Source organism: Pteropus alecto, unplaced genomic scaffold (genome assembly GCF_000325575.1).
Source record: "Pteropus alecto unplaced genomic scaffold, ASM32557v1 scaffold276, whole genome shotgun sequence".
Taxonomy (NCBI): domain Eukaryota; kingdom Metazoa; phylum Chordata; class Mammalia; order Chiroptera; family Pteropodidae; genus Pteropus; species Pteropus alecto.
In genome coordinates, this window is record NW_006438074.1 from 2,793,939 (window position 1) to 2,808,772 (window position 14,834).

General features: G+C 37.2%; 1 protein-coding gene across 1 annotated transcript in view; it reads left to right on the forward strand.

The window, feature by feature from the left end:
- SYNE2 (spectrin repeat containing nuclear envelope protein 2) overlaps positions 1-14,834 on the forward strand; it is a 272,180-nt gene that overhangs the window by 55,050 nt on the left and 202,296 nt on the right. The window contains exons 3-7 of the mRNA XM_025049097.1: positions 8,441-8,502; positions 9,713-9,808; positions 9,900-9,977; positions 10,066-10,158; positions 14,320-14,501. Coding sequence (XP_024904865.1) covers positions 8,441-8,502; positions 9,713-9,808; positions 9,900-9,977; positions 10,066-10,158; positions 14,320-14,501 — 511 coding nt within the window. The remainder of the gene's footprint in view (positions 1-8,440; positions 8,503-9,712; positions 9,809-9,899; positions 9,978-10,065; positions 10,159-14,319; positions 14,502-14,834) is intronic.

Sequence of the window (14,834 nt, forward strand, 5' to 3'; positions counted from 1 at the left end):
TCCAGGAGGGAAATATGTAGGGTAAAAGAATTCTGAGTTTGAGACATGGTTGTGCTTACATTATGTTAGCTAGGGCTTACTTTCTAAACTCACGTTTCTGGTTCAATAAACAAGATCTCAGTCTTGGTACTACAGTATTTCTTTTTCTTACTTGTTTGCTTATGGTTGGTTGCAAGAAAACGTGTTGTAAATTGTCCCCCTACTTTCTCTGTTAGTTAATAGTCTTCCTTTTGTAGTTAAGTAACAGGTCTTTTCCTGTTTATTCTTCAAATATTAAGGCTTTTTTTTTTTCTTTTTATAATAGTGTGTGCTTTTATTCCCTTAATTTGTTTTTTCATTTATTTGTGTTTCTTATCATCTCCATGAGAAATAATAGAAGAGACGGCCTCATTATTTTTAGTTTCCTTCCTATTGGATCACACTTGATTAAGATTCTTTGGGACGGCTGTTGGAGCACATGGCTAAAATGTGTTGCGTTATCATCTGAATTTAGTTATCCTTACCAGGTCTGTCCCAGCTAACAGTGAGTTGGCAGTATTGTTTTAGGGAATGGCAGCAGTGTCTCATTAGTACATAATCTTTTGTTCACAACATTTTATTAGTAGAAAAAAGAAATTGCCTTGGGGTTATTTAAACAAGGATTAGGGTATGACATAGGCCTAGTAACTATTGTTAGTACATTCTTCTTTATATAATGACAAGTCACTTTGATCCTCCAGACTTATAATATTTACCAAATCTTTCAGTCAACAAATATTTGTTTATTGAGTAACTCTTCTCTCCATGGCATTGTGCTAAGGAGAAGGAAAAACAGAAAAGCATAAATGTTTAACTTTAAGGTTCATACATTGAGTAGGAGAGAAACCACATGCAGGTACATGACTATAGTACATGAGCAGCTGGTGGATATTACCATAAGCTAGAAACAAACGGGCTATACATACTGCTATCCTTTAATAAAAGTACAGATAGAATAACAATAAACATACCATTTTACAACTTGCTCTTTATTACTCAATGTATCCACATCAGCACACATATATCTACTTTATTCTTTTTACTGCCTAGATATAGTTTTCTTTTCTGTAATTTAGAAGGTTTATAATCTCTTTAAAAAAATTTTTTTTATAACTTAGCAGGTGCTTTTGGACTTTAAGTAGTATACCTTAATCTCTGCTTTTTGAATTATCAACTTAAAAAACATTTAATTTACATATATTCATTTAATTTACCTATACATGCATCCATTCATTCAACAAATATTACCTGAATGTTTTCTACTTGTGAGGTATTATTCTAGAAGCTAGAGACCCAGTGACCAACCAAAACAAATTCTTGCCCTTTAGAATTTATGTCCTTTACATGCTTAATCTAGAAGGATGCATAGGAAACTGTTAATTAATGTTGTTCCTGGGGGAGGAAAATGGAGGAGTTTGGGGAGTGTTAGGTTAACTTTTAATTTTTGTTACTGTTTGAAAAAAAAGTTTAACGAGGATTATCTATTACTTTCTGTTAGCAATAATAATAGGAAAAGATCCAACAAGGTATCATTGGAGGCCAGAGCCAGAAGACATTATTTCTGTTTCACTTTAGGTAAGGGGGCATTTGAATAGGATGTATCTTATTTAAACAAATGTTGATTGAATGTCTACTAAGTGCACTGAGCTGAGTGCTGGAGTTTCTGTAAATGCAGAGGGAGACTGGAAGATTGGCCATTCCAGAGGGTAGATAGCATGGCAGTGCAGAAGAGAGTGAAACTTAGTTGGGATGAATTGTTTCTATTTTAGTTTGGCTGGAGAAATAGGACATGAGTAGAGAAGTTGTGGGAGATGACTCAGGAAAAAGTAGATTGGAGTCAAATTATGAACGATGGAGAATGTTAGGCTAAAAATTTATAATTTATTCATTAAGGAATTAGGAAATGATCAAAAGATTTTAATGAGGAGTATGAAAGGTCAAAGTAATGAATCTGGGGCCGGTGCGCAGTAAGCCTGTTATCAATAATCCAATAATAGAAAGGGAAGAAGGGAAATTCCTCGGTAGAGGGAGGTTGCATAGTTTCCTCAGAGACCACATGCAGTAGAGAACATTCTTGGAGAATAAACATCGTAATAATGCTTTGCTCTATGTTTAAGTGAAAATGTAAACTAGTGATTCTCATGCCTGGGGTAACTGCTTTTGAATTCTTACTACCAGGGAGGACTGCTGGAGTCAACATTTTAGATGAACTTTGGTGAAACTGGACCTTGCTGAGACCCAGTGGCCAGGGTAGTTTTATAATGAGCTTTATAAAGAACTTAAAATTCATACTCTTTAATTGCACTTAATTTGTTTTCATTTAAGTTCCCTTCCAGCTAAGGTTATGAATTGCCAGTTTACAAAAGGCAGTTTGAATAAGAACAGACTCAGGGATTAAATTTATTTTTATGGTAATGACACCTAGGGGAAGTCTTTTCTGTGCCTCATTTCTCAAATTCAGTCAGATATTTTCTAAATGATAATCAAGGTTACTTATATCGGCCTGAATAAAATTCACTACGTTTTCTTGCATTATATGTATTTATTATTTGCCTTAAAAATCAGGATAGAGAATTTCTCATTCTCTGTTCCTTGGCAATTTAAGAAACTCATCATTGTAATGGGTTTTGTTATTCTCTTTCATTTCTGTCTCTAACATCTGCTGATTAAAAGGTCCTATTCTCTACATGCCTTTATGAGAAGAGTTTTATTATTTTATTAGAAAGTTACCCTGGAAATGAAAAAAACAAAAAACAAAAAACAAAAAACCAGCAGTTAAAAAAAAAAATCTCACCCACTCAAATTAATGGGCTTTAAAGCATGTGGCTCTCAATTATTTTTTTCCCCAATGGATCAAGCTATGAAAAGAACAAAAGGTTACTTATCCTGCCATAGGGTGAGCTGTTTGGTTCTTGTTTCTGCCGAGTTAATACTGCTTTTCAGGGATAAGCCCGTATAAAAATGTGAGAGAAGTGTGTCAAGGGATAAATGAAATGGTACATACGAGACCATTTAATTGAGCTGCTACAAAGGTGTTTAATTGCATCTGGGACGTCTTTGTTTGCCATTAGCAAAGGGTCCTTGTTGAATTTGAAGGGTTCGGATTTCCAGGATGACGAAGTCGTCTCTGAGTGCGGACAATGAGTTAGTTAAAAGCCATGACGTTTCCTTTCTAAATCCTTTCCTGAAGCTTTCGTTTCTGCACTGTTTCCTTTGCTAACTGGAGAGTACCAGGTGGGGATTTGATCCGACTGCTCTTCTTATTGTTTCTCCCCTTGTTTCTGTTAGATTTTAATCGAATTAGAACAGGATTAGCTTAAGGTTTTCACTGGAAAATTTTTGATTATGTTAAATTTAAGTTTATGTTCCTGTCCTGAGTATTCCTCAGTCGACCCTTGTGTTAGGTTAGGTGCTCCAGTTTGGACAATCTAGGTAGAGCCCTGGTTTTGCTGACTGTTTTCTCAGTCTAGGAAGGTTCATAGTCTTCAGTTTGCTCAGTCCCAAGGCCTCTTTTGCTTAGCATCGCATGGGGATGAAACGATTCCTCATTTTACTTGGAAATAGTTCAAAATGGCTGAGGTTTTCTGGAGGGACATGGAATAGTAAAACTCCTTAGGCACCTAATGTTTTTTTTGCACTCAGTTTTGTGTCATGTCAGCATTTCACCTCTTTTATGGTTATTTAAAGGTGCCCTCCTTCTTTTACCCCTTGTAACTCCCTTAAAGTTAGTACAGGCTCTACCTCCTGGCCCTGGTAGTATTCCTGATTAGTTTCTTTTTCACATTTTTATCACCCAGAAAGAAAAACCTCTCAGTTCGTTAAGGGTAGGAAGAGAGTCATGTTTGGTATTTTCTGTTTGTTTTGTTTTTGTTTAGGATTTGTTTAATTGTTAAAATAATGGATAGGTTCTGCCCTGCTTTTATACATGGTCTTGATTAATGTATATTATGCGCATGTAACTTGATCCTGGAATCATAAAAACTTGTCCTCTAGTTTCTTTCTTTTGAGTACACTTCCTGGGACACATCAGTACATGTTTAAAAATGATTGTCTTATTGTCTACCGAACTAGAAAAAAAAAGAAAACATATCTCTAAGATTCCAGAAGACTTAATGACATATTGAATTATAGGACAAAATTGTGGTCTTTATAATTCTTTTGTTAAGTGAGATTTATGTAAAACAAAAATAACTCTCGAAAGCTCAGACTGTCTATCCAGTTGGATTGTCAGAACTGAATTCAGTTCAGCTAACAATTATTGAGCACCCTGTAATGTGTAAGTCACTGGGCTATTACTAATTTAAATTGGTTATACAGAAAAAAATGAAATGATTTTAAAAAGATAAAAAAAGGCGTTTTGAGCTACACTTCTCTTGCTCAGGCCCGCTTCCACTTCTGGAAGTGTACTGTTGCTTTCTTTACTTCCCCTTCTAAGCTTTTCTTTCCTGCTGGAAAAAAAAAAAAGAAAAAAGAAAAAAGATCCAATGAGGCAAAATGCATTTTTAATCTCTAATCAGTCACAGTACTTACTAAACAGTTGTAAACACCCTAAAATTCCACTTACTCAGACTCTCTTTTATTTCTCAATCTGAAATCTCATCGAATTCAGAAAATTTTGAGACCTTAAATTAGACGTCATACCAGCTCTTTCAGTCTGTTACTGCTATGATAGATAGAGATTAATAAGGAAATGGGAGGAGTCAAAGGAAACAAAGTATTAGAAGGTGGAATAGCTTTTAGAAAAAGAAATGTAGACACATACAGGTAGATTTACCCTCTCAGTATAGTAAACAAAATGTAACAATAATAATAATTAGTAAAATTATTATTTTTTCAGTAAGTATTTATTTAGGGTCTACTCTGGGTCAGGCTCTTCCGGGCACCTGGAATATATCACAGGCAAAAACATCTTTGCTTACATGGTGCTTACGTTTTATGGGGAGAAGAGCAAGGCATTAATAACACACATACTGCATATATAGCTTACATAGAATGTTAAATAGTGATAAGTCCTGTCGAAAAAATAGAGCAGGAGTTGGGGTGTTCCAGTTATAAACAGGGTGGTCAGAATAGATCGTACGGGTGATGTGCTATTTGAGCCAAGATTTGAAAGAGATGAAGAGTTAGGCTCGTGGAGATATCTGTAGTAAGAACATTCCTGGAAGCAAAGACAGCTAGTGCAAAAGCCCTAAGGCGGGAATGTGGAGAGTTTGAGAAAAACAGGCAGGCAAGAGTGGTTGGAGTGGAATGAACAAGGATGAGCAAGTCGGGGAAAGGGGAGTGGGGGCCGTTGGTGTTTAGACTTGTTGTCAGTATAAGGGGCGGAGTGAGGCGACCTTGCAGGGTTTTGAGTAAAGGGGCTTCCTGATCCGAGTTAGCAGTTGAGCAGTATCACTCCGGTATCACTCTGGCTGCTGTGTTGAGAACGGTATTTAGAGGACAAGTGTGGAAGGAAGGAGACCTGTTTTAGGAATTTATCTCAGTAATCCAGGTGGAGGGAAAAGCGACTGGGGCCAGGGTGGCTATGGTAAAGCAGTGAGAAGTGGTCATATTTTGAATATATTTTGAAGGTGGACCTAAGAGGATTTCCTGAGGCGTTCGATATGAGGTATGAGAGGAGGAGAGAAGCCAACCTGTGGTGCAGGAGGAAAACGTAGAGTGTAGGGGCCTAGGAGCAGGAGGAGAGAGTGATCATCTGTACTGGATGCTCCTGCTTTCTCCAGAAAGACGAAGGCTGAGAATTGGCCATTGGTTTTAGTGATTAGTCATTGATGACCTTGAGGGTAGTTTCAGTGGAATGATGAGGGCCTGACTGGTGTGGGTTCTGTTAAGAGAGAAGGAGGAGAGGACATGGAGACCATGAACGTAGATACGTATATTAGAGGAGATTTGCCACAGTGGGCAGTAGACAAATGAAGCAGTAGCTCATGGGCAACGGGGTTAAGGATATTTGTTTTTGTTACTGTTTTTGGGTGGATGAATGAATAGCATGGATCTGTACTGATGAGGATGGTTTGTGAAAGAGAGGGGAAAAAAGAAAATGATATAGGAGAGAAAGGAGCAAAATGTCCTTGAGTAGCTTCAAAAGGATGGGATCTAATGAATTAATGAAGGGATTGGTTTTAGGTCTGAGCAGGGCTAGTTTACTATGCTAAAGGGTTGGAGGCAGAGCACTGTGATAGGTTTTTAGATTAGGGAGTGGATGATTCCTTACCTGTTCTGGGAAGCAAGGTCTCAGCTGAGAGTAAGGATGGGAGAGGAGGTGTTGGAAGTTTGAGAAAGAAGGTATGAAATTGCAGTGTAAGGAAGTGGGAGAGGGCAGTATAGTCTGACTGCCAGGCAGCACTGGGGGCCCACTTGGACCCAGGTCATGGTGAGACCAGTCAGCAAGCACAGTTATGGATTTTCTTTAAGCCAGATTCAACAGCATGCACATAGGTCTGAGTAAGCAGAGAGTAGTGTTGTGGCAAGCACTCAGAACATAATGAGAGATGCAAAGGAGTGTTTGTAATAATTGATTATGGAATTTGGATAAGGGTGAAAGGAAGGATATTGAGGGAGTGAGAGACAGCATGTAGCTTGCAGAGTGGATGGCTTGGAGTTGCCAGTGGAATCCAACAATTGTTGGAGTTGGAATACTAGAGGGAATGAACTGAAAAGATAAGATGTTGAGAGGTAGGAAGCGCGAAATCGAGATTATGAGTTGTAGTTATTAGTAATGACAAGGTCTGGGGTGTGACCATGACAGTGAGTGGTTGAGGCAGGGCAGAAGACAAGTTCATTGGAGAAGAAGAATTCAAGAAACAGAGACCAGGAGGTTGGAACATCTATCGGTATGTATGTTGAAGTTGCCAAGAATCAGGCAGTTGTATTGGAGAGAGCAGCAGTGGGGAAGGAACTAAAACCTTTGAGAAATGAGTAGGTGACTGTATTGTAGGGGACCGTCTGATTACATGAGAGTCAGAGCTGGAACATTTCAGGGACAGAGAGAGTAACAGAGAGTCTGAAAGTAGCAGCGAGGAGCAAGCAGCCATGGTCCAAGGTCTGTAAGAGAAAACACGGGCACTGCATGAGAGGCTGCAGGGAAAGCAGAGTTCTCAGGAGGGCCAGGTTTCAGTTACCTGGAGAGGGTGGTGGGCACACAGGGAATTATGCCGATGGTGTACTGTGGATTTCAGCATCAGTGGAAGGGTTTTAGGAGTTAAGGAGAGATGGGAAATGAGAACAGCTGGGAGATATTCAGAATCTTATGGAACTTAGAGTGAGAGAATTGAGGGGGGGCTCAGAGTCTGGGATGTGTATGCACGTGTGTGTGTGCTTGTGTATGCACGCGTGTGTGTGCTTGCGCGCGTATGTGTGTACACCGACATAAGCAGGGATAAAGTCATAATGAGATGAGATCTGTGAACTTGAGGTGGGCAGTGGTGACAAAGCTGTGAGTATTAGGCGCAAGGAGGAGTGGGTGTCTGGACTTATTCTTATCCCAGTCCAGCAGGGTGAGGAGACTCGGGAAAATGGAAAGTTGGTCCTTATGTGCAGGGCTAACCCTAAGCCTCAGAGCTGAGGGTGTCTGCTGAAGCCAAGGGTGTCTGCTAAAGCCAAGGGTATAGAAGGTTGAGGGAAGCATGTTCGGTGTGGGGTTCACTCCTCGTTGGGGAGGAAGAAAAGATACACTCTGCATGTTCAGATCTTTCCCTTTACTCCTGCCCACTTATTAAGAGTAAAAGCTAACATTTCACATGTGTTCCCTGGGTGCTAGAGTCTGTTCACTTTAAAGGAATTGTTAACAGTCTCTGTATAAGTGCTGCTTACCTTATTCCATGGGGAAGCTGCTCAGCGTCATACAGCTATGCAGTGTCAGAGACAGAATTTGAACGCAGGTCTCTCTGACTCTAATTGCGGTTCATTTATAGTTAATTCAGTGGCAATATCTTCTCTATGATGAATACTCATGATTAATATCAAGACTAAACTGCAACGATTTTATGAGCCTTTTAAAATAGCTCCAGATGTTCTGTGGTTTATCTTTAAATACCACATGGCGCTGGCTTAGACTGCAAGTCCTGGGCTGGAAGCTCTTCCCTTTGCTCATGGTTCTTTGTATAGCACTGTCAAGGCCATGTAGGTACTTAATTCTTTTCTTAGTAAAAAGTATTAAAAACCATCATCTCTTGCCAGCTAACCTGTGACTTTAAAAAATGTCTCATATCAACACCCTATTTCCAAAACAGTCTTGGACAAACATCTGAAATTAAGATTATGTCCTAGAAGGTCTGTAAGGGTGTGAAACACACACACACACACACACACACACACACACCCACCCACCCACACCCAGAGTGACAGACCTTTGAGGCTTTGATATGTTTAAATGGTTTCTGAGGCTTCTCATTTTATAACTGCTGTTATCTTTTTTAAATAGCTGAACAGGAAGACACTCAGAAGAAAACTTTCACCTGCTGGATAAACTCACAGTTGGCAAAGGTGAGGAAAAAAAGAGCAAGTAAACTATAAATTCATTTAAGTTACTTCTACTCCTTCAATTTGGTTCCCAAAAATGGCACTGGTGACAAGTAAAAGGTTGAAAGAATGTGGCAAATATCACCTTAATCTTGTTCTTGAATATTTGTTGTTCTTTCCCAGCACTAAAAAGAAGTACTTTTGTTAAGTATATGGGAGACGGTGCTATAAAAATATTTAAAGCAGCAACAAATCTTTTATCAAATGAAATTATAATAATGATTCCTACCTTAAATATGTTCAGAAGACTTACATTAGACTACTGTTGGGCAGAAATCATCTAACGCCTAGAATACACTGTAGGGCGTGGGTTGTTCACCCTCGTGATCGCATGGCTGACGGAGCCGTGGCTCACTGCTGCTGCCCAGCATCAGGAGAAAGTATCTACCGCATATTGCTAGCCCAGAAAAAGAGCAAAATTCGAAGTTCGACGTATGGTTTCTGCTGAGTGCATATCACTTTCTCACTATTGTAAAGTTGAAAAACCTTAAATCAAACCATCTTAAGGCAGGGACTGCCTCTGCCAACTACTCATTGCATTTCAATGATTTCACAGCATGCCCACGAGATAGAATTTTTCCAGTTTACAGAACACAGAAACTAAGGTACAGAGAAATTATGTGACTTGCCCAAGGTCACAGAGCTTGTAAATGATAGTGCTGGGATACAAACCCAGGCCGTCTGGACCCAGAGGCTTTGATCATAATCACTGTGCCAGCCTGCCATTCAGCGATGCCAAGTGCCTAGAGTAACCTAGATACAAAATGAAAGTGCCTCTCCTGATAGTCTACCCACCTCAACACAGTGCTTGTAATTCTAAACAGGGTAAATTCATAAACAGGCTACTTCAGAAATGTCATCTTCTTCCCAAATGGGTCACTGTTGGCTGATTCTGAATGTCTTGAATGCCACTTCTACGCACGGGTTTTAAGCTCTCTGTGAAAGCAAAAAAAAGTGTTGCATTACTGGAAATTTGCCATGAGATGAATTAAGTTCACTACTTACCATGTTTTGATATGGAACTGTGTGTGTTCTACTATCATTCTTTTAGTAAAGAAGAAAATCACTACCAAATCTTAGCTTTTGCAAACACACAAAGCACATTTATGAGATTCTTACGGTTATTGTGTTTTGGGACCAAAGTCTGAGATTATTCTTTTTGTGACCTTTGCAGCACACTCCTCCCTCGGTGATATCAGACCTATTCACAGACATTAAGAAGGGGCACGTCCTCCTGGACCTGCTAGAAGTACTCTCAGGACAAGAGTTGGTAAGCTTGTAAAACGACATTGAGAAACTTTATGCTGACTTTTTAAAAAAATTCATATTTCCAAGTAATATATTGTGCTTGAATTTCATAGCCTCGAGATAAAGGATCTAATACATTCCAGTGTAGAATCAATATAGAATATGCCCTGACATTCCTAAAAAACCGATCAGTGAGTATGAATTTCACATGAAAATTTATTGCAGAGATTAATACTGTGAAATAGTTTCTCCTTTTAACCTGCGCTTTTTCTTTTCCAGATCAAGCTGATAAATATTCATGTTGCTGATATTATAGATGGAAACCCATCCATTATTCTTGGCCTAATTTGGACAATTATATTGCACTTTCATGTAAGTAGTTCGGCGATATGAAAGTAATTTCTGTTCTAATTACTGCAGTATGAAATAAGTGTAATGCAATAAGTGTGACTTGATGCATTCAGTCCTGAGCTTCTTCTAGAAATAGGACACTCCGGAAATCTTGTCAAGTGGAAAATATATAGCAGATCTTTTGCCACTTACGTAGTTTTTTAGTTGAAAATGGAAAACTGTATTATCATGATATCCTGAATTTTCAATAGCAGCACCTGTCTGAATAGAACCTGCCATGGTAGTTTTGCTTGTTATTGTTTATTTACTCTGGTAGAAAAGAGAGTAGGAAGCTTTTGGAGTAAATTCTTGAAAACTAACCCACTAAACTCTCTATTTTTGAGGACCCTTGTCCAATCTAATCATCCTACAAAATCCAGTTCTGTCCCAAGGCTGACTCACAGATTCATTTTATGCCAAAAATATTTTTGAGCACCCGCTATGTACCAGCTTTTGTGCTAGGACACCAAGAAAATAACAGCAAATAAGTTATAGTCCTGGCTTTATGACACTATGGCTGATAAATACATTCTTTCAGGCCTGGGATTCTGAATGAGTGCAGGTTTCCTGCAGCTTTCTAGAAAGTTGCATGTTCTGTATTTCCATAGTTGTTTTAAAAAATAACTTAAAATTATGTGGGCAGCAAATGCTTATTTTAGAAAAAATAGAAAACAACTAATTTATGTAAAATTTAAAACATACAAAATGAGACTATATGTCATTTCTGGATACCTACATTTATAGTTACAGTAGAATAATATGTATGAGGATGATGAAAGGTAAATTAGGATTTTTTTTTTCTTTTTCTGGGAAAGGAAGGAATTGGCATTGGAGAGGGAAAGATAGAAGCTTAAACCGTATTTGTGTTTTATTTCTTTAAAAAAATAGGAAACAAATGTGATAAAATATTAAAAATCGATCATTCCTAGGCATTTACTTTATTATTATCCATATTTTCCAGGGTATTTAAAATATAATATAAATTTCAATATAGATAATAAAAGAAAATAAAGTCGTCTGTAATTCTACCTTAAATAATTTGGTATGCAGTCTTCATGATATATGCAGCAAGAATTAATATATATATTCATATATGTATATGTTAAAATGGGGTCATGCTATTCATACTTTTTCAACCTATTCTAATTAACATCCTTCTGAATTTATATATATTTTAATGGAAGCATGTAAAAGTACTGCATTTCATTAATAGAAAGAATGCTCACAATTTTTTTGTGACTGTAAGCAATTCCAAAAAGACTACCCTTAAAACTTTTACATACAATCTTAATTGTTTCTGTGGACCAAATTTTTAGAAGTGGAATTGTCGAATCATAAAGTTTGCAAAATTAAAGCTTTTTTTTGGTTTTGTTTTAATATCGTAAATAAACTTTTGTTGACATGTAGCATGCCCGTCATCCATGTAACCAGCATTTAACCAAAGATAAAAATACAGAGCACTGCCAATATCCCAGAATGCCCAGGTCCTTCTCCCAGTCACTGCCTTCCTTTTATAAAGATAACTACCACTTTGATCTCTGTCATTGATTAATTTAGCATCTTTAACTCCACATAGAAAGAATTATCACTGAATTCTCTTGCATATACTATATTCTCTTTTGTGTCTGACTTATTTTGCTTAACATCATGTCAGTGAGGTTCATCCCGTTAAAGCATGTATCAGTGGGTCTTTGTTTCTCATTGCTGTGTATGACTATATCGTTGCACAAATGTACCAAAACTTACTTAACATTTTACTGTTGATGGACATTTCTTTTTGTTGCTTGTTTTTAGCTATTACGAATAAAGCTGCTAGGAACATTCTTGTACGTGCCCTTCAGTGGTACAGGCCTGCATTTCTGTTACATGTATTATATCTAGGAATCGAACTCCTGGGCCACAGAGCATGTGATCTTCGGCTTCGATAGTTACGGCCAAAGAGTTTTTCAGATTTGTTCTGATTTATACTGTCACTGGAGTTTGAGAGTTCCTTGCCCCAATCCTCACTAATAATTAGCATTGAAGTTTTTTTTTTTATCATAGCTATGCTGTTGTGTGTAATGATTTATAAAAATTTTAAAATATATTCTGGATACAAGTCCTTTGTTGAGTATATAAAAATTGCAGATCTCTTCTCTGACTCCATGGCTTGCCTTTTTAATCTTTTAATGAACACACATTTATCATTTTAATGGAGTTCAAATTTATCAACTTTTTTTTTTGTGTGTGGCTAGCACTTTTTGTATTCTTTAAAGAAATCTTTCCCTTTGCCAACATCATGGAGATATTCTCTTACATTATTTTCTGGAATAGTTCTGTCCAGTAGGACTTTCTGCTGTCATGGAAATGTTCTGTAGCTCTACTGTACAAAACAGTAGCCGCCAGCCACTTGAACACTTGACACGTAGCTAGTATGAATGAGGAACTAAATTTTAAATTTTATTTAATTAATTTAAATTTAAATAGCCACATGTGGCTAGTGGCTATCATATTGGAAAACACAGTTCTAAAAGCTCAGTTGCTTCACAGTTTGCATTTAGATCTATAGTCTTTCAAGAATGAGTTGATATTTTTGAGTACGTCATGTTAAAGCAATCCAGATTTATTTTTTCCATATGGCTATCCAGTTGATTCAACACTATTTATTGAAAAGACTATGATTTTCATACTATACTGTAATGTCACCTTTATAAATCTAGTAACCATGTATGTGTGGCTTCATTTTCAGATTGTCTGTTCTGTTCCATTATTATCCTTGCACCAGTACTCTACTGTATTAATTTCTTTGGCTGTATGGTCAGCCTTGATGATATCTGATAGTGTGGTTGTCCAATTTGTACTTCAAGATTATCTTGGCTCTTCTTTGCCCTTTGAATTTCCATATAAACTTTTTTTATTGAGATATAATTGACATATACCACTGTATAAGTTTAAGGTGTACAACATGTTGATTTGATAGTCATATAAATTTTATAATAACTTGTTAGTTTATACACACACAATCTGGTGGAATTTTAATGAGGATTGCATTGAATGTATACAACGATTTGGAAAAAGTTGACATCTTTAAAATATTGCATCTTTTCATCCATAGTTTCATTACTGTTCTGTTCAAAATGTTTTTTCATTATGATCTCTCATTTGATTCATGAGTTCTGTAACAATCTGTTGTTCAATTTCCAAATATTTGGGGGTTTTGTTTGTTATATCTTCTTTACTGATTTCTAGCTTAATTTTTGTGTGGTCAAAGAATTTAATCTGATTTCAGTCCTTCAAAATTCTGAGGCTTGCTTAATGGCTCAGCAGGTCAATTTTAGTAAATATTCTATATGTTCTTGAAGAGAATTTTGATTCTGCCATTTTAGGTACAATGGAGTATGCTAATGAGATCAAGTTTGTTTATTGTGTTAGTCACATCTACTTCAGTTACATGAATCTATCAGTTATTGAGAGAAGTGTACTTCTATGTTTGTGGTTTTAGTGTTTAAAGTTTTCTGTAGTTATTATATTGTCCTCCAAAAAATCGGAACCAATTTTTGTGTTTACAGGAATATATGAATATCCAGTTTCTCATGCTCTCACCATCACTAAATGTTAACTTTTAAAGTTTTTGCCCATGTTATATATGAAAAATTGTTTTCTAGCTGTATATATTTAGATTATTAAATGACTAATGAGGTTATTTTTTCATATACTTAATGGAAATTTCGTTTCTTTCCTGAGGCCTAATCTGTCCATATGTTTTTCCATATGTATATTTGTTTCTTAATGGTTTATGATCAAAGATAGATTTTAATTGACCAGTCTCTGAAGATACTCTAGAGTAGAAGCTCAATTTAGTTTAGTTCAATTTAGATTGACAGACGTTGAGCACTAGTAAAATACTCTGTAAGCACTTTAGGGAGATGAATAGATGCTTGCCCTCAATGTGGAATGACATGACTGAGTCCAGTGAAAGAAAACCAAAGTTTAGCCCCAGATGACAGATGCTATTATTCAAGGATTTGTCTAGTGCTCATTTCACCATGAGTAAACTGTCATTGTTATATAATACTTCTTAGGTCTTGTTTTGGCTGAAAGTTGTGCCTCAATGCTGCTAACTTATGGTTCTCTCTGTGTTAACTATTATTATGTCTTCCTTAGATTGAGGAGCTTGCCCGGACTCTCTCTTGCAATTATAGTCAACCTTCCCTTGACGATGTGAGTGTGGTTGAGTCATCTCCTACCTCAAGTCCTCCAGCTAAGAAATGCTCCAAAGCCCAAAAAAGATGGCAGATGTCTGCAAAGAAGGCTCTTCTCTTGTGGGTTCAGGAGCAATGTGCCATGTAAGTAGTTTGCTACGACCAGAGGAGACACACATGACAGCTGTACCCACCAACACAACTTTACTGATCTCTGGGTCTGAAAATCAGACATACTGGGTGTAACACCCACCTGAATACTTCCCTCTCATGCAAAGAAAATGCTCACTATCCCCTTTCCTCTCACAGTGAATCTTCCAAAAGTAGAAGTCCATAAGCTTAGCCACTCTTGATTTTGAAGAACAGAAGGTGGTATCATCTGAGTAACTTATCTCATTCCTACCCACATGTGTAGGTGGCCTATTACTGTGTGCAAATAAAGTGGTCTTTCAGTATCCTTTCCTTTAGGTACAATTC